This window comes from Syngnathus scovelli, chromosome 5 (genome assembly GCF_024217435.2).
Source record: "Syngnathus scovelli strain Florida chromosome 5, RoL_Ssco_1.2, whole genome shotgun sequence".
NCBI lineage: Eukaryota > Metazoa > Chordata > Actinopteri > Syngnathiformes > Syngnathidae > Syngnathus > Syngnathus scovelli.
The window spans coordinates 6,771,294-6,789,694 of NC_090851.1; the positions used below are offsets into that span (position 1 = coordinate 6,771,294).

Genomic DNA, 18,401 nt, shown 5'->3' on the forward strand with positions numbered 1-18,401 from the left:
TGACGAGTTTATGAAATTTTTTGCTCAAAAGATTGAGTCCATTAGGGACGAGATCAAGAATACCATGCCAATCGCTCCGCCGGTTACTAGCGCTGGGGATCATGCAATAACCCTCTCAAATTTTAAAAGCGTGTCCCTTGAAATGCTTACAAAATTGGTTAGTACGGCTAAACAAACAACATGTTTACTCGACCCGCTTCCAGCCAAACTACTTAAAGAATTATTTCCAATTTTAGGACCGTCCATCTTAAATATAATCAATCTGTCTGTTTCCTCTGGGATAGTGCCAATGGCCTTTAAAACCGCTATTATTAAACCACTACTTAAGCGAGCAAATCTTGACCCGGACTGTCTCAGTAATTATAGGCCAGTTTCAAACCTCCCATTCATAGCAAAACTTCTCGAAAAAGTAGTAGCACAGCAGCTTATTGATTACATGGTCGATAATAATCGATATGACTCTTTTCAGTCTGGTTTTAGAGCCAATCATTCTACAGAGACAGCACTTGCTAAAGTGACTAATGATCTCCTCATAGCTATGGATTCAAATACGGCGTCTGTATTGTTACTACTTGATCTTAGTGCTGCCTTTGACACTGTAGACTTCGATATTTTATTAGGGCGTCTTAAAAGTTGTGTTGGTATCTCAGGGTCAGCACTAAGCTGGTTCAATTCCTATCTATCAGGCAGGACGCACCGAGTGGTCCATGGTAATACGTCCTCTGAGCTTTATAATGTTACTTGTGGTGTCCCACAGGGATCGGTACTCGGACCGATTTTATTTAATATTTATATGATTCCGCTTGGGGGCATAATACGTAAATATAATATTAGTTTTCAATGCTACGCGGATGACACCCAATTATATATGCCGTTATCGATGACAGATCCACAGGACTGCTGTAATCTCGAGGCGTGCCTTGCGGAGATTAAGCAATGGATGTCTCTCAATTTCCTTCGTCTTAACCCGGATAAAACTGAGATGTTGATAATTGGTCCTACTCGTTATCAACATTTATTTAAGCAAACCACTATAACTATAGATAACCGTACTATCACTCAGAGTGATACAGCAACTAATCTCGGGGTAATATTTGACCAAACGCTCTCCTTTCAAAAACACATTAAGAATATAACCAGGATTGCGTTTTTTCACCTTCGTAATATTGCTAAGATTCGTCCTATCCTCTCGACTGGGGATGCGGAAACTATTATACATGCGTTCGTCACGTCGCGCCTGGACTACTGTAATGTATTGTTCTCTGGTCTTCCTAAATCCAGTATTAAAAGTCTACAGTTAGTCCAAAATGCCGCTGCGAGGCTGCTGTCACGGTCAAGAAAATTTGATCACATTACCCCAATATTAGCCGAATTACATTGGCTCCCGGTCCATTTAAGATGTGACTTCAAGGTTCTTCTACTAACCTATAAAGCACTGCATGGCTTAGCGCCTTCATATCTCGTCGACCTAGTCGTTCCTTATGTTCCGTCTCGTAACCTTCGTTCGCAAAACGCTAGTCTTTTAGTTATACCGAGGGCCAAGAAAATGTCTGCAGGGTCTAGAGCATTCTCTATTCGGGCTCCAGAGCTTTGGAATGCCCTACCAATGGATATTAGAACTACTACCTCAGTAGAAACATTTAAGACACGTTTAAAGACACATTTCTATGAGATGGCCTTTAACTAACTTGTGATGGCCGATTTGGCCGGAGTTTGTTCTGTTCTCTCTGCCCACCTCCTCCCCGGCTGGGGAGGGGGTTAGGTGGCTCGAAAGCGGTTAGCGGCTGGCTGGATTCTCGGGGACCAGTTCGGGATGGGGGAGCTGCGGCTCGGCCCCCTTGAGGACACTGCCAGGACAATCGAGGACACCTCCGACATCCATTTTTTTTCATTGATTTTCATATCATGTATTACTTGTGTACTCTCTGCATCCATTATAACCTGGTGATCCTGAAAGGGGGATCCTTCCATCTGTGGTCCCTTCTCAAGGTTTCTCATTTTCCCCTGGTAGGGGTTTTTTGAGTTTTTCCTTGCCCTTTTGGGAGCTTATGATCAGGGGATGCGTTGAGAATAATTGTCAATTTTGGCTATGTGAAGCCCTTTGAGACTGTTTGTGATTTAGGGCTATACAAATAAACTTGACTTGACTTGAAACTTGATTTTCCAGCATTGGTGGCACGTTGGTTCGAACATCTGCTTCAAAGTCAGGAGATGAGTGTTTTACTGCGATCGGCTCCAGCTTACCCGTGAACCTGAACAGGGTGAATAGTTTACAATGGATGGATGAATTTTCCAGCATAGTTTGATCCAAGATAGTCGAGGTAGCTGAGGTCATTGAACAGTACTTGTTCTTTTTCAGTCCAGTGCCAGGTGCAATTTTCAACTGATCTTCAAACACTGTGGGTTTTTTTTTCTCCAGAACCAAAAGCTCTGTTCGGTTTAACGGGATATCTGTTACAAGATGGCAGAGCTTGCTGAGATCAAGGGTAAAACTCTGTTCATTTTTAGATTTTCTTGCTCAACTAGTCACACTTTCAAATGTTTAAGGGTCATTGTGTGATGTAGATAGATTTCAAGGAATGTCTGGATGATTGAGGTAGTCCTATTAACATACGAGTTGTCCCATTTCTTTACAGATTACATTTTTCAGTTTTTCTTTCATCATGCAACACGTGGCAACTTTTGGCAGCAGTGTTTACTTTTAATCTGTTATCAATCTTTTTTATGTCAACATAAAATGAACATTAGCTTACAGTACAATCTGAATTAGGTTAATGTGGAGTTTCTTAGTGCCATGTTTTCAGTCAAAAAGAAATCTCGATCATGTTCGAACTTTGCTGCACATCGAATGGACATAGTCCATTTGCCCTGTTATTAGTATTTTTTTTCTTCACATTATTAACCTGTTTAAAGTGATGAAAATAGACGCAGGAAGTTGGGTATTTAGGCGTGTTTAGCACAAAACAACACATCAAATTGTTTTTTTTTTTTTTGCAGAACAACCTAAAGTTGAATCGATTCAATTTTTAATCCAGCAATTTTAAGGGTGCATCATTTGTGGCATTAAGGAACCACTGCAGATGCAAGGCATTGAGCAACAAAAATGTCCTGCCCTTTCTTCCAATACCTGTCTACGCGGGCTGTGTGCGGAATGCAGAGATTTTCTTCAACACAGCTCCCCACCATGGGGACCTTGAGCAAATATCCACGGTATTAGAACAACAAGCCCTGTGACGAATGGGAGAAAATAGAGGAGGCGCACATTGTTTATGTGTGTACATGTGTGTGTGAGACCAGTGAGTATGCGTTTGCCATTCTGATTTGTTGAGAAAGGAAAAGGCTTTCAGTCGACCAATATCCTGCCTCCCATTCCACTGCAGGATTGCGATAAGAGCCGACACACACCTACACATTTGCAGCGCAATCATCCACCCCATCTGATTCTGCTCTGCACTTATGTAAAGAGATTTTGCTTTAGAAGTTTGCAGGACGGGTTATCGAGAAATGTTCATCCGTGCTGTAAAACAGGGTGACCATGGTTAGCCTCCCCGAAACCAACTTCCAGAAAGCCCAAAGACCTGAGCCCCCCCCCCTAATGATCCCCCCCGCCCCCCCATCCCTCTCAACCCCTCCCACTCCTCTGCCCTTCCCGCCCCAGAGCGTACCCACTTCTGACAGAGCAGTTAATCATAGACACTCTCTGTAGGTCTCATCCCAGTGTGAGGCGCACACGCACGTTTCCAGATGTACACTTTCATTTTCAACATGACAAAGGAGCTTCCATTCCAATCAACACTTCTATTTTTTACTCATCACGTCAAGCTGTACTAACTTCTACTCACCCTCGTTGAAAAACATACTGTCAGTCAAGAGTATATTCAAATGTACAGACGTGTTACGTGCATTTATTGAAAAAAAAAAGACAATTAAGCAAATCAATCAAACAATTAAATGCATGTATTTATATTGTATATAGTATTCAACACAAATATATTCATTTCTAAAAATCTTAATTTCTCTCACTGACAGTGAATGAAGGCAAAAACATTTTGATGATTAAAATGAGTCCTGTCCCTCTTGCTGACACACGTTTGTGGAAATGTGGGTGTGAGTGACTTTTACAAGTCAGCAATTTCTAAGAGTGAAAATTGCTACTGTTGTCTGGATATTTCAAATTTCCTAGTAAACATCATTTGATTACCTTTGCATGATTGTTCCTATGAGGCGCCATGCTCATGTGCCCTTTTCACAAGCACGCACACACACACACCGTCTCTCTCTTTTTCTGTCAACGGCAAACACACTAAGTTCAACACTGCGTGACTGCCCATGTGATGTTCATCCTTGGCCACCATTTCATTAGACAGGAGCCTGGCGAGCTATTCTGGGAGAGAACGGCACGTCTTTGTTGGTTGCTGAGCCGGGGAGACGTCTCCAATAGCAACTGAGACCTATAAGGCCTCCCAGTGTGGCGTCCAGCTCGCCTACTTATGCCCCGGTCCACATCGGTGCGGAATAGCTTGATCCTCTCGCGTATACTCGTCGCGTGCGTTCAAATGTGTGTTTCAGGATGCATGTTTGGACATGAAAGTGGACGCAATGTTTTATCAGCAGCGGGTCAATGGAAGCAGGGATGAACATGTTAGTGTCAGCTGCAGCCCGCTGGGAGATGAGCTGATGAGGGGAGTGAGCGAGTGATGCCACAGTTATTGATCCTGCCTGGTAATTACAGCACGATTTATTACCAGGGAAAAAGCGGCGGAGGGGTTGAATAGAGGCAAAGATGGAAGCTATCATATTCGGTTTGGTCTTGTAAGTCAGGTCTTTTGGCGAGCGTGAACAAGGTCAGAGTGAGACAGGAATGGATCACTTTACTCATCCCTCCCTTGAGTGTGATGTGATCGCTGTTGTGCTTCCTGAAATCCTTTCTCTCAACAGCAGCCTTCCTTGGATGCATTCATCTGCCGCACGCTCGCTGTGTGTGTACGAGGCTTCACCTGTAATCAGTGTTGTGATCGTGTGCGGATGTGAAAGAAAGGTGCTTGTCTCTGTGTTTTTGTGGCTTGTTGAAGTGTGGGAGAGCGGTGTTTGCAGTCACGTGTGGGCGTGCTGCATGATCCTTGTGGGCATGTGCGTGCATGTGGTTTTTTTGTGTCTGTCACAAAAGACCGAGAGAATATTGTGAAAGTTTTTCTTTTTCTTTTGGGGTTAGCCACTCGATGTAGTTCAATGAGTGGCACACGTACTTTATCCCATCACTGTTGTTGACATTGAGTATGATCCTTTGTAGTGTTTCACTGGGTTTCGGACTAAAACGATGAATTAATTGTGGTTATTCTGTTATAGGCTGGCAGCCAGTCCAGCATGCACTAGCCGGCCAAATAATTTTGAAAAGCCTGTTATAAGAATATCATTTAAGCATATGCATTTGGCCACATTTCCATCCATACATTATCTGAAATGCTTATCGTCACGCTGGAGCCAAGCCTAGCTGACTTTGGGCAGTAGTCAGGGGACACCCTGAACTGGTTGCCAGCCAATAGCAGGGCACATAGAGACAAACAAACATTCACACTCACAAACATGTGGCGAACATGCAAAGTCCACAAGGGCTGCAGAGAAAATTCAAATGGTGCCGGCGTCCTTCTATCAATATATTTGTATACTTTTATATTTCAGTTTACAGAAGAGAAAGTGGTTTGAATAAATCAATACTAAGTCAATTTTACTCATGCCATAATCTAATTGTTGTTGCATATCGCTATTGTAATGCTAAAACTGGCAACGTTCCATTACTAGGGTTGTTATTCGAGACAGCGCAGATATCTCGCTTTAAATGTGCATGTGTATTTTCTTATCAGTCGTTGGGCTCTGTATTGATTGGTCAAAAGAAACCTGCTCTAATGTGCACAAGGCAGGAGGTCAGGGCAGCTTTCACTTAGCCTCCGAGCTCTTCGGAGAACATCTATCTGTCAACATTTCCAGGCACGGCAAGGTCAATCTCACAAACACACACACACACACATGCACAAACAGCACAGTCAATCATTAAAATAGCAACAGCTTTAAGCAGAATGTTTTTCAATTTCCACATTTACAGAAGGCAATGAGCTTCTGCTTCTCTCAGAGTTGAGATGTGTAGCATCGGTATTAGGGTTAGGGTTGCTGCTTGCAATTGGAAGAATGAGGCGTAGAACAAAAAAGTTCTGTCTGGAAGGGATCCTTACAACTATGATGTGATGATTCTGTGTTTTTGTTGTGTTTTTTTTTTTTTACACTGAAGTCCAAACAAAACACACAGACACCCGAAACTCTCCGCCGGGAAAGAGATGAGGAGGCGAGGCGATTCAGTCACTCTTCTTCTCTTGTCTCTCACTTCACCAAATCCTCTGATGAGGACAACAAGCATCTGTGGCCCTCCGCTGTTTAAAAGTCTGAAAGCTCCGGTTGAATGTGGCAGCTAAGACATTTTCCACACATCTTTTGTTGTCAGACAGTAAGTGTATGTCATTGCCGCAACCTGGCACTGTTTTTGTGCTTTTCTCTTGCACTGGCTTTAGAAGTGTGCATGTTTTCATTTTCTTTCTCAACAGTAAGACTGTTTATAGGTGTGCATATCTCTGTACTCAGATGGAACTATTTTTGACACAAACTACTATTTCTTGCTGTGAGATATTTTTCTCTTTCAAAATGGGAATGTAACATGAGGCGTCTTAGCTGGAGCAAAACAGCAATTCTGTACAAGTCAAACTCTTGAGACCAAACTTCTTCAAACTTTAAGGAATTCATTGGCAAAGTTATTGTTAAGCTTATTTTTCCAAGATTCATAAAACAAGTCGAGGCAAGTCTTGTTTAGCTTGTCCAGAATTCCTCATTTGTCATTTGTGGACATTAATGTATAACTATAACTAAAAAAATAAAAATAAATACTAAGCACTTAACACTATTATAAGGAAGGTGCATCTATTGAATGAGCTAATTGAGAGTAAGGGGCACCTACGTTGTAAAATTGTAAAATGTTTCTTCTTTGTTATTTACTTCAACAGCCTAAAAAATGCCCAAAAAACTTAATGGGAAAATCAGTAGTTAGTTATAAGCTGTGACAATTTTACACAGTTTTTCATTGGTGCAATGTATGTTTCTTTTAACTTGGACCTCATTGACAGGATTAAAAAATAGGCTTTGCAACTATATAAAATATAATAACAAGAAGCTTTGTATCCTATATTGTGCCACATAAAAATATCCGAACTTTATGTATTCTATATCCATCATTTACAAAGATGGCACACTCCTGTCTACAGTTGCCCACAGCCAGCATTTTATTCAGCATTTTTTGGCTCGCCATTTCCAGTTTGCAGAAGTGCTTCTCATTGTAATATGGAGGAAACGGGTGAACAACATCTCTAATTACACTTCACCTACTGACACTCATTTACATACAAACACAATCACACTCCAGTCCAAAACCTTCATTATCTCTGAATTCCATTCTTGTAGGGCATGATTTTCTCGCAGCTATATTTCATTCAAGCTCCGTTTCTCAGCATTTCTGCATAATTACGACAGGAACTGAGTCGGGTGTTTTCACTGTGATGTCTTTATTTTTCCTCCCTTAGTCTATATGAAAGGTTAGGTGATACCACTTTGAAAAGAGGTTCTTTCTCAATGTTGGACTTATTATATTTAGTGTGCATGCATCTGCGTGAGTGTCTGCTACTTCATAAAAAAATATATGGATGAATGGATGGATGGATGGATGGATGGATGGATGGATGGATGGATGGATGGATGGATGGATGGATGGATGGATGGATGGATGGATGGATGGATGGATGGATGGATGTTTGGATGGATGGATGGATGGATGTTTGGATGGATGGATGGATGTTTGGATGGATGGATGGATGTTTGGATGGATGGATGGATGTTTGGATGGATGGATGGATGTTTGGATGGATGGATGGATGTTTGGATGGATGGATGGATGTTTGGATGGATGGATGGATGTTTGGATGGATGGATGGATGATTGGATGGATGGATGGATGATTGGATGGATGGATGATTGGATGGATGGATGATTGGATGGATGGATGACTGGATGATTGGATGACTGGATGACTGGATGATTGGATGACTGGATGATTGGATGACTGGATGACTGGATGACTGGATGACTGGATGACTGGATGACTGGATGACTGGATGATTGGATGATTGGATGATTGGATGATTGGATGATTGGATGATTGGATGATCGGATGATTGGATGATTGGATGGATGATTGGATTTTGTTCGGCCTAAGAAGTTCCACTTTTTGTTCTTTCCTTAGTGATCGACTTTGCCAGAGGCTCCAATGTTTCCCCTCACACCTTTTTCTCTTCTTAACAACTGGGCCCCTCTGAAAGCATGCACACACACCCAAAATAAGCCCTTTTGTGCGGTCATGACAATGTGAATGAGGGGGCCCGCTAGCTTCCATTGGAGGTGCATGAGAGAGTGTGTGTCAGTGCAAATGGGTTTGGGGGAGATTGATGAACTAGTGAAGAGGGAAAGAGGGAACACCTAATCAAGTTAAACCTGCTGGACTGACATGCTTTGCCTGGCAGATACTAGACATTTGGCACGAGTGGGCATAAAAGAAGGGGATGGGCTGACCTGCTCAGAAAGTCATTAAAGTCCTCATCACACTCAGGGCAAACATTTTCGACTGTTGGCAAATGTACAGTTTGTTCAAGGTCACAAAAGATCGCCCAATGTCCACCAGATGTTCTGCAACAGTTTTCATTATTTTTTGAACATGTTAAAAATTCCCTGTGCAGGAGGGATGATTCATGTTGGGGTCAAAGTGCATCAATGCACCCCAACTTTTTGGGGGTCATATAGACATGTTTAGCAATTAAAGTCAATCATGTATTCAATGTATTGAAAAACAAATCTCTGAATTCACTTCCAGAATATTTTAAAAAACTAAGACGAGAACATGCAAGCACTGTCATGGAAGCCTAAGGAAATATTTGAAGAGGCTGAAATATTAGGGCATTTCAAAATTCAAAACCTTTACACTTCCATTTGTATGCTTGTTGGCAAAAACAATATTTTACTTAATTTTTGAGTTCAATATTACCTGTGGATGTTTAATTGAGTCACTTATGCTCCACAGTCATTGTGCTTTATCTTTACTTAACCAGAGTGTTTTTCACTCTCCATGGCCACTTTGGAGAGGGGTTGATGTATGGATGGGTGGGGCGAGTCAAAGTAGGATGCCATGCAAGATGGGACCACCATTGCCAATCATAATAACATTTTGGAGATATGCAAACGAGTTTCAATTTCGCACTGGTGCGTATCCGCCCATGACGCATCCTCCATACGTCAACTAACGGTCCCAGAGCTCTTACCGGGACCATAATCACTGATACTGGAGGAAAAAAAGAAAAACGTAAGGGTGGTGGGATGGGCTTTTTGTGTCAATCATCAACCCCAGCCTTGAGGCTCCCACTCCTTCACTAGTCGAACCTCCTCCTGTGTGTAGGCGCTCCTCCACAACGCTCTTTTTACGCACGGCCGCCAGTCGTTAACGGACAGCCTACTCCGTGCTCCCCTGTCGGTTTATTTGCTGCCAATCTCCAGCCTTAAAAGCGCAGATAAAGGCAACTTTGCGGGAGTGAAGAGGAAGCAGCATGTAGGGAGGTAGAGAGTGGGATAAATGGAGAGGAATGATAAAAAGGGGAGACGAGCGCATCATTCCGGGTGGCTGCCCCTGCTGCTCTAGCGAGAGAGAGCGAGAAAGAGCGAGAGAGAGAGAGAGAGAGAGAGCGAGAGAGAGAGAGAGCGAGAGAGAGAGAGCGAGCGAGAGAGAGCGAGAGAGCGAGAGAGCGAGAGAGAGAGAGAGAGAGAGAGAGATGGCACAGGGCTTCAGCATCCAAAACACACGGGGGAGGTGTGCCACAGAGACCAGAGCACCGGACCCACACGGAGCACCATCACGCTCACCGGTCCTCCGTCAGACTTAGTCCCCACGCAGGAGCGCGTCAACCCCGGAGAGAGGTAAGCGGGTCCATGCGATCAGTGAATGGACGTGCATTTATCGGTTGTTTTGTTTATTTTCTTTTAGCCATCCGAGCCTCTTTGCTCTGTGATGATAAAAACAAAATTGTTGCATTCTTGCATTGCTGCACCTGCAACAGCATAGACGCAGATTACTTTTCTTTTCATACCATTCCGTTATTAGCAACTAGATGTCAGATTTGCATGATCATGTCTTTCACTCTAATGGATATGTTATGAAAAATAAGTGGCTTAACAAAAGCCCAGAAGTGTATTTTTTTCCAACTAGAAAAATAAAAGTTTATTTTAAAATGAGAATCTTTAATTTAAAGCAATAAAATATTAGATATTGTTCTCCCGTCACTTAAAATAATGATAGTACAATGATAAACTTCCTCACGAGCTTTGTGTTCTAATTTTAGCACCCTCGTGTGACGTCTAATGACACTACACCTAGAGAGTAACAGGTTCAAATGCCATTTGAATAACATGTAATCACTTAATTGCAATCATTTCTTTCCTGCTTTTGGTGTCTAATCAATCAAGTGTAAGGTTTGTTTCCTCATCTATGGGCCAATCATGACAACTTTGCGAAGAGAAGGTTCAGTGAAATTGGAGTTTCCTCGTTCAAAGTATACAGATTACCCGCTCCCCTGTCGATTGTGTCATCCGATGATAAAGAACAAAAAGACACGTGTCATGAAAATAGCTCATGTTCGAATGGTAGATTGGATGAAGAAGAATGGCCAGAAAGGGGAGCAAAAATATTCTGTGGGATCTTTTATTCTCTCTGGCTCCCGGCACATACATTAAGATGCTAATCCTTTTTTGTCTCTTTCTATAATTCACTGCATTTTGTAAACCCTGCTCCCGCCCCTTTCTGTCTATGCTTCTTGTCTCTGTTTCTCAATTTCTTTCCATTTTTCCCCACTGTCATGGGCTACCCTCAGATTAACGCTCCTGGCGAAAAGAGTCCAACTCTAATTTTGTGGTACTTTAGATGATTAGGTTCAGAAATAGGACACAAGTGCACAGAGTTTGCTTCAATTAGCGGGAATCTCTGCAGAGCTTTATGGGACTGATTAGTTGTGCTCGGGTCCACCTCCCCACATATTAACACACGACAGCTGTTGTTTATTAAGTTCAGTTTTTGCTGCCGCGTCACGTATGTGCATGTGTTGGGTAAGCCCTGACTCAGGGTTGCAGTTGTTTTCGGACATGTGTACATACTGCTGTGCCTTTTATTGGTAATAATCGGAAGAAAAAAAAAAACCTCACACATTATGTAAGTAGAAATTCTGATTTGTCTCTTCTGCTTCAAAAAAAAGTACAGATTGACATATAAAAGTAAAAATGACTCAATTATTTACAAGACATGTTTTGGTCACTTGGCTCAACAGAAGTAAAATGTTTGTTCTGTGTGTGTTTCAGATATAAGCATATTTATTGAAATTAATTAGAATCATATAGCAAATCTTGCTTCTCAGAATCTGTCGTGTCATCGACTTAGACGTTTCCTGTTTCAGACTCCACCATGTCGCTGTTTCTTTCCACCTTAAAAGATCAATCAATCAGTCAATCACGATCTGACTTAAGTGTTGTTATGGCGCAGGTTGAAAAAATAATTAACCTATTTTGACGAACATTTTCAAATATGAGACATATAGGTAAAAATTTATCAGAAGAAAGAATTCGCGAGTAAAGAATAGAGACTGGTAAATCCAGCAACAAAGCATTTGATTACTTGCAATCACTGCCAGCGGTGGAAAATGTGTACCGCTCAAGCTTACCATTCACTCCTTTTCACAGATCTTGATCCCTCCCGGCTGCCCATGTGAAGACCGGAACTTCCCCACTGCCCCTTTTCAAAAATGATTTGTGTGCCTCGACCTCCAGCCCCACCACCGTCTCCACCTGCCATGGTCACTTGATGCACCCCTGAGTGGCTTTGCTCTCCCATTCCGACTCGACCAAGCGCTCCCTCCAAAACAGACGTCCGCCGGCCGCGACGCCATGACGGTGGCCGTGCGATTCCGCCGCCACTTACGGCGGCTCCTCCTCCTGCTGGCTTCCTGCTGTCTCCTCTCCTTGCTCCTGTCCGCCTACTTCCTCTTCACCAACTCCTCACCTTCCATGCAAATAGGACAATCCTCCGAGGCCGCCTGCTCCCAGCCCCTCTCCATGTTCCCGTATCGCCAACTCCCGTACCCGTACCCTCCGAATCCACCTCACACGCACGTCCACACTGATCCGGTGGTGCTGGTTCTTGTGGAGTCCCAGTACTCTCAGCTGGGTCAGGACATTGTGGCTATATTGGAGTCCGCGCACTTCAAGTTCCGCATGGAGATAGCCTCAGGGAAGGGTGACCTCCCGCCTTTGACGGACAAGGGCCGCGGACGATATTCGCTCATCATTTATGAGAACCTCCTCAAGTATGCACATGCAGACACATGGAACAGACAGCTGTTGCATCAGTACTGCACCGAGTTCAGAGTAGGCATCATCGGCTTCTACCGCTCCACCGACACCTCCCCTCCTCTTCTCAAACTTAGAAACTTCCCGCTCGTGCTCAGGACCAATCAGGCCCTTTGGGACTGCTGCGTAGTGTCCACCTCTCCAATCCTCAGCCTAACCAAACCCGGCACGGACCGTGGGGCCTTACCCGGCGAGGACTGGACCTCTTTTTCCTCCAATCACTCCACATACCAAGCTGTGCTCCATGCCCGGGCCAAAGACGCAGCAGGGGCGGGCAGCGGTGACAATCCTAGGCCCGGCTTCAGCCTGGGCCTGCAGGCCACTGTTGTGCAGGACATGGGGCTCTTCGATGGGGTGAGGAGGGTGTTCTTTGGCCAGGGCCTTAACTACTGGCTCCATAGACTCATCTTAGTGGACACCATCTCCTACCTCACTGACAGGAAGCTTACTTTGGGTCTGGACCGGCACATCCTGGTGGATATCGATGACATTTTTGTGGGAAAGGAAGGCACCCGCATGAACGTCAAGGATGTGAAGGTATTTCGGGGGGGCTGGGGTGATGGGTGAATAAATCATTCTGCTACAGAATAGTAAGTAATGGCTGCACAGTGCTGGCAAATATAAGAAATATGAAGGTGTTGCCCTGGAAATCTCAAACCCTCAGCAAAATACTTGACGGGTCATATATTGTTGTGCGTTGCGTGTTTGTGGGCAGGCAATGTGAAACGTTTTAGGCTACGGCGAGAGAGTAATTATGTTTAATGGGACTTTACAGGCCATTTATGTGGACAAAGACACAGAGTGAAAGAGGCTTAGAGGTGGGGTGAGAGTGAGCGAGTGAATAAGCAAGTGGAAAGATGAATGGCTCCTATTCCTCTTTTCCCACGTTCCTCCGCTTAGGAAAACTAAAGGATAGGCAACCTCTCAAGGCAGCTATTGTTTCAAAGCACACGCTCGCTTGAACAGCCACACTCGGACTACATATGTATACAAAGTCATGCGCCTCCTCATATGGACAATTAGAGTAATTATGCACATTCGTTGCAATATTGGAAAAAACACTTCGGATTTTGAGCTACTGTTTTCATAGTTGTTCCGCACTTGTCGTGCAGAAACGCTAATAGCTAATTTGTTTTCCCTGCTAGAATAATACTTCAATGTCAATGAAGATGTTTAGTTGTGGGAAAAAGATTGGGGACTTCATCCATTATATCTCACTAATGTAATATAATATAATATAATATAATATAATATAATATAATATAATGTAATTATTTGTTTTTATTATATATTATATTCTAAATAGAACATATGTATATACATTTAAATATACTTATATAAATTAAATTACTCTTAATTAGGCAGCAAAGACACAGTCTGCATGTTCTCCCCATGTTTGCATGTTTGTTTTTTTTTGTGTCCAAAGAAGAAAAAATAATAATATTAGGCTCATATCGGCTCTGATCTGTTGGCTATACAATACTCCGACTTTTTTCATCATCATTCTTTTAGTTGAGTTAAAGGAGAAAGATTTTGTATGTTGACACAATTGCAAACAGTTTTCAGGTATTCATTCTTCTGTCAAAATTAACAAATAGAAACCAAACTTCATTTTCAACTTGGGGAATTTGTTCTGTATGACTTTTGTTCCAAAATGGTCAGAGTAGACGTAGCTACCTGTCCAACTTTCCAACCTAAATTGCAATGAGCATACATAGCATCTCAAAACGTTTTGGGCTTTATCAGTAAGGAGTTTACCTCTATGTGTCCAGATTGTGAATGAATGGTGCTTATATAGAAACAAAAAGTCTGTTTTCTGAATAACACCCCTTTAATATTAGAGGAAAAAAAAGTTTAACCACCATTTGCATAATTTTGCCTTTTCTTTCATTTAGATTGAGAATAATGCCTTTCCAGTTCAAATGTTCTCCTAATGTGATCAGACCCAATTAGTGGTGTATATGTTGACGCTGAGATACATTCCAATTCTTGTGTGTACATACAGGCATGTTTCAATCTGTGACATTTAGAATAGAATGCCACTTTCCATCAATGCCTGACAAAAAAGGTCCCACCTGTCCATGGCTGAGATGTGAAGCATGTGGCGGTTGAAAAAACAGAAAAAACACCTAATACGCAGTGAAGTGGAGAGGAATTCCTCGCTTGAATACGAAAAGGATGCTTATAACAAAAAGGATAAAAGAGTTTACTCTGTTACACACACACACACACACACACACACACACACACACACACACACACACACACACACACACACACACACACACACAAATTGAGCAGCCACGCTCCCGCTAGTATGAATTTTCATTTTAAGTCAGCCTGACTCCTCAGCTTTGTCACATAAATATACATGAGGATGAACTGGTGGTGAAACACAACGACCGGGAAGCGCGGAGGGGGAGGTCAAGAGACGTACAGACAGTGGCACAAAAAGACAGAGCCATTCCATCCCCAATGCACACGCACGGCTGCCACATTTGCTCCTTCAGGATAGCAGGAAATCACAGAGAGGAAAACGGGAAGAAAGGAAGGAGGAAAGGAGGGTGCGTGGCGCCAAGGGGGGGAGAGCTTGCAACAAACTTCCTCATTTCACAGAGACAAAATGCTGAGGGGAAATGAGGAAGCGGAGGGGAGGTGGAGGAAGAGAAATATGTTGATGAGAAGCAAAGCTTTCTCCTCCCGTAAATAGGTGATGAAGGTTGAACAAGGTGACAATAGTGATCATTCTGTACTGCGTGCTGCAATTATTTCTCATTTCTTGATTTATTCAATACAGTGCTTAATCACAATCTATTCTGGGATGCTGTTAAACTCATTTTTCTTCCATGTTATTAAATGTAACTATAGCAACTAAAGGTCATTAAATGAGGCTCAAAGTTTAACATAGAAAAATATTTATTATCTAGAAATACATTTTCTCTACTTAAATTGCACTATAAATTACTCGAACATGCAAAATATATATGGAAATTAGTTAAATGAGTGCGTCAAACCAATGAAAGAACCTTTAAAAACTTTACAGATCATGCAACTCGTGCTGTAATATTCTCAAGTACGTGTAAAAATAAGCTAACCACTATATAAAACATATTAATTAGTTTCTAGTTAAGAAACTATATCTGGTTGATGGGTTGCTATTTTATATTGGATGATAGTAATTCAAAACATGTTGGTGAGTTAAGTTCATGTTTTGCTGCAAATCAAAAATCACCTGCCTTTGAATTCCAAAGATGACTATTTAAAGCACCAAATGTACTAACTCCTTCCATACCAGTCTGTATGTTAACCTGCATCAAATGATGGAGTATTATGAAATAGTCAGGCCTCTTCTTTTTCTCCTCTTTTATTCTTCAACAAAGAAGAAGCATGAAGAGTGAGGAGGACCAATTAAAATGCCACCCTCTTTCTCTCACCACTCTTCATTAGTCTCACCCCACGAGTTCATCTGGTGACAAAAAAATGACACACAGCCTTCCTGGCTACACACAGTCACACAACGACACACACCTTTATTTCCTCCATTAAAAATGATTCACAGGGAGGCAGCTAGCGGATGACATTTCTCAAAATGAGCGATGATGCCAGTCAAAAAGTGCCATCAATGAGCCGAGCGTGCCGCTCTCGTGTTTTTTTCTAATTTGTTCCTTTGTCCCTCTTGTCATCAAGGAGGTGTCCCATTCTCGTTTTCCTCCTCACTCAACCGCCCCACCGCTGCCCTGCCAAGTCATTGATCACTATCTGCGGCCTCTTAATATTCTCCTCCTCACTCTTTTGCTCACAACGCGCTCTTTGGACTAAAGCATTTAGACGAGACCTTTTAAAGGCGGGTCTCGGCTTCGGTGAAAAACAGTGTCACTGCACATTCTTCTTCTTTGAATGTTATTTATTGTGATGTTTGTACAAGTTAAACACGAGATGCACTGTTGGGATGTTGGAAGAAATCTTTCTCATGTTTGTGTTGTGACGGCTGTGCCTTGAACAGCTCAAATTGTAAGATACTTTTAAAGAAAGGGAACTTCCCAGGGTTTCACGCATTTAGGGATTCATTTATTTAGTCCACAGGTGCATAGGTTTTCTTATAAATGAACATTTAGGCCCAAAATCATATCTTGTTTGGCATTTTTTTTATAATAAAAAAAAGAGTATACTATAGAAACTAACCCAATCCTAGAGATGTCTGAAAAAAAGATTCTTCATCATTTTCAGGGATTTGAATCTTTTTGAAAACATGTAAATATAAGGCTCTATTTTCATTAACAGTGCATGGGCACCACGGTGCAAACGCTGACGTATGCTGATTTTCGTATCAGTGCAATTTGGCATTTGCCAGTTTGTCAGACGATGTTGAGGAGCAGCGAGGTTGTGTCCTTGGAGATGTAGCAGGCAGAGCAATACTTTGGAAGCAGAAAAGTCTGTCTGAATTATGCCTGTTCACACCACGTCTAAAAGGTAGCACGGCTAGTTTAATGTAATTTTGGTCAATTTGATTGGCGCACAGGCAGACAGATTGTGAGGTCCACGGACACGTGTTTTGGATGTAGTTCATTAATGAAATGTGAACAGCAGGCACCTTCGGAATCATTGTATTATGTTTTTAAAATCATCCCATTGGGTGGCAGACTCACGTTTGTGCACAGTGAAGATTTTTTTTGGGGGGGGGGAGTTAGTGGTGGCCCCCAATTGTCCACGTCATGGTGAAGATGTGTTTCTTTTGCTTTGATTGGCTATGATTGAACTCAGACAGTGGAACCGACGGTCTGCGTTATTCTGTGAAATTACTCAAATCGCATCTAAAGCTAGACAAAGAAGTATTTTATTTAACCTTGATTCAACTAGATAGGTCAGTTGAGAAACACGTCTCATTTACATCACTTCAAAATGCAAAAAGCTGCATAGAAAATTGATAGATAGTTGATATGAGGACAGAATCCTACTGAATTCTGAGAGCACAGATGTTCAGCGTAAGAAGTTGTCTTTGTCCTCATGTTCACTTTGGTTCTTGCTCTGACCTCAAATTGAAAGTTAAAGAAAAGTCTTAGTACAATATGTTAATATTCCTAACTTCAATCAAGGTTTTGGCTGAGCAGTCTGCTATTTATTGCACATTCCTACTTAGAGTTAATCTTTAGAGCTAATTAATATGATGCATATTTGCCACTTTAGTCTGCGGAATTGAGCTGACTCCATATCCATCTGTCACCCAGCCAAAAGCATAGCGGAGTCGGAAAAGGAAGAGAAAATGCTATTAATGCTATATTTCAAAGTTATTTCTCATACAAGTCCAGATGATGTCATTTATGTCTTTCATGGCATCGTTAGTGGTGCTGGTTTAAGCAAAAAATGTCTCGTGAGAATAGTGAGAAAAAAACAACACAGTACGAAAAAAGGACACTTGTTGTCTTTTTGCGAATGTGTGGTTTAATGACAACAAACAACGGAACAACACAAACTTGTTTTTGTTGACTTCACAATTTTTATTCCAGCTTCTTTGAAGTTGTGCGATTCATATCCATCCCAAGTACCTGCGATCCAAAAGCACTCGGAAACAGAGCGCTCTGTGAAACGATGAAATGTAAAGCAGACATTGGCTTTGAGTTGAAGAGCAAAAGAGACAGAGAGCAAGAGAGCTATGTGGAGATTGGCATCAACTCGCTCATCAAATAGAGATGCCTGACCCACTTAAGTTTGCTGGTCTGGTGTTCGTATTACACGCATAGCTACACAAACAGGCTCACGCACTTGACAATCCATAGCAAGAATTAAATCTCATGCGCAGTAGTGATTTTCAATGGAAAAAAAAAATATTGAAGCACAAACCACTTAAGAAAGCCTACATACTAGAAAAACATCAT

At 42.1% G+C, this 18,401-nt stretch overlaps 1 protein-coding gene across 3 annotated transcripts in view; it reads left to right on the top strand.

Annotated features, from left to right (window-relative positions):
• Positions 1-9,886: 9,886 nt before the first annotated feature.
• Positions 9,887-18,401, top strand: part of ndst3 (N-deacetylase/N-sulfotransferase (heparan glucosaminyl) 3) — a 39,514-nt gene continuing 30,999 nt past the window's right edge. For all 3 annotated transcript variants that reach the window (XM_049720072.2, XM_049720071.2, XM_068650721.1), the window contains exons 1-2: positions 9,887-10,053; positions 11,863-13,065. In XM_049720072.2, coding sequence (XP_049576029.1) covers positions 12,067-13,065 — 999 coding nt within the window. In that variant the 5' untranslated portion in view covers positions 9,887-10,053; positions 11,863-12,066. The remainder of the gene's footprint in view (positions 10,054-11,862; positions 13,066-18,401) is intronic.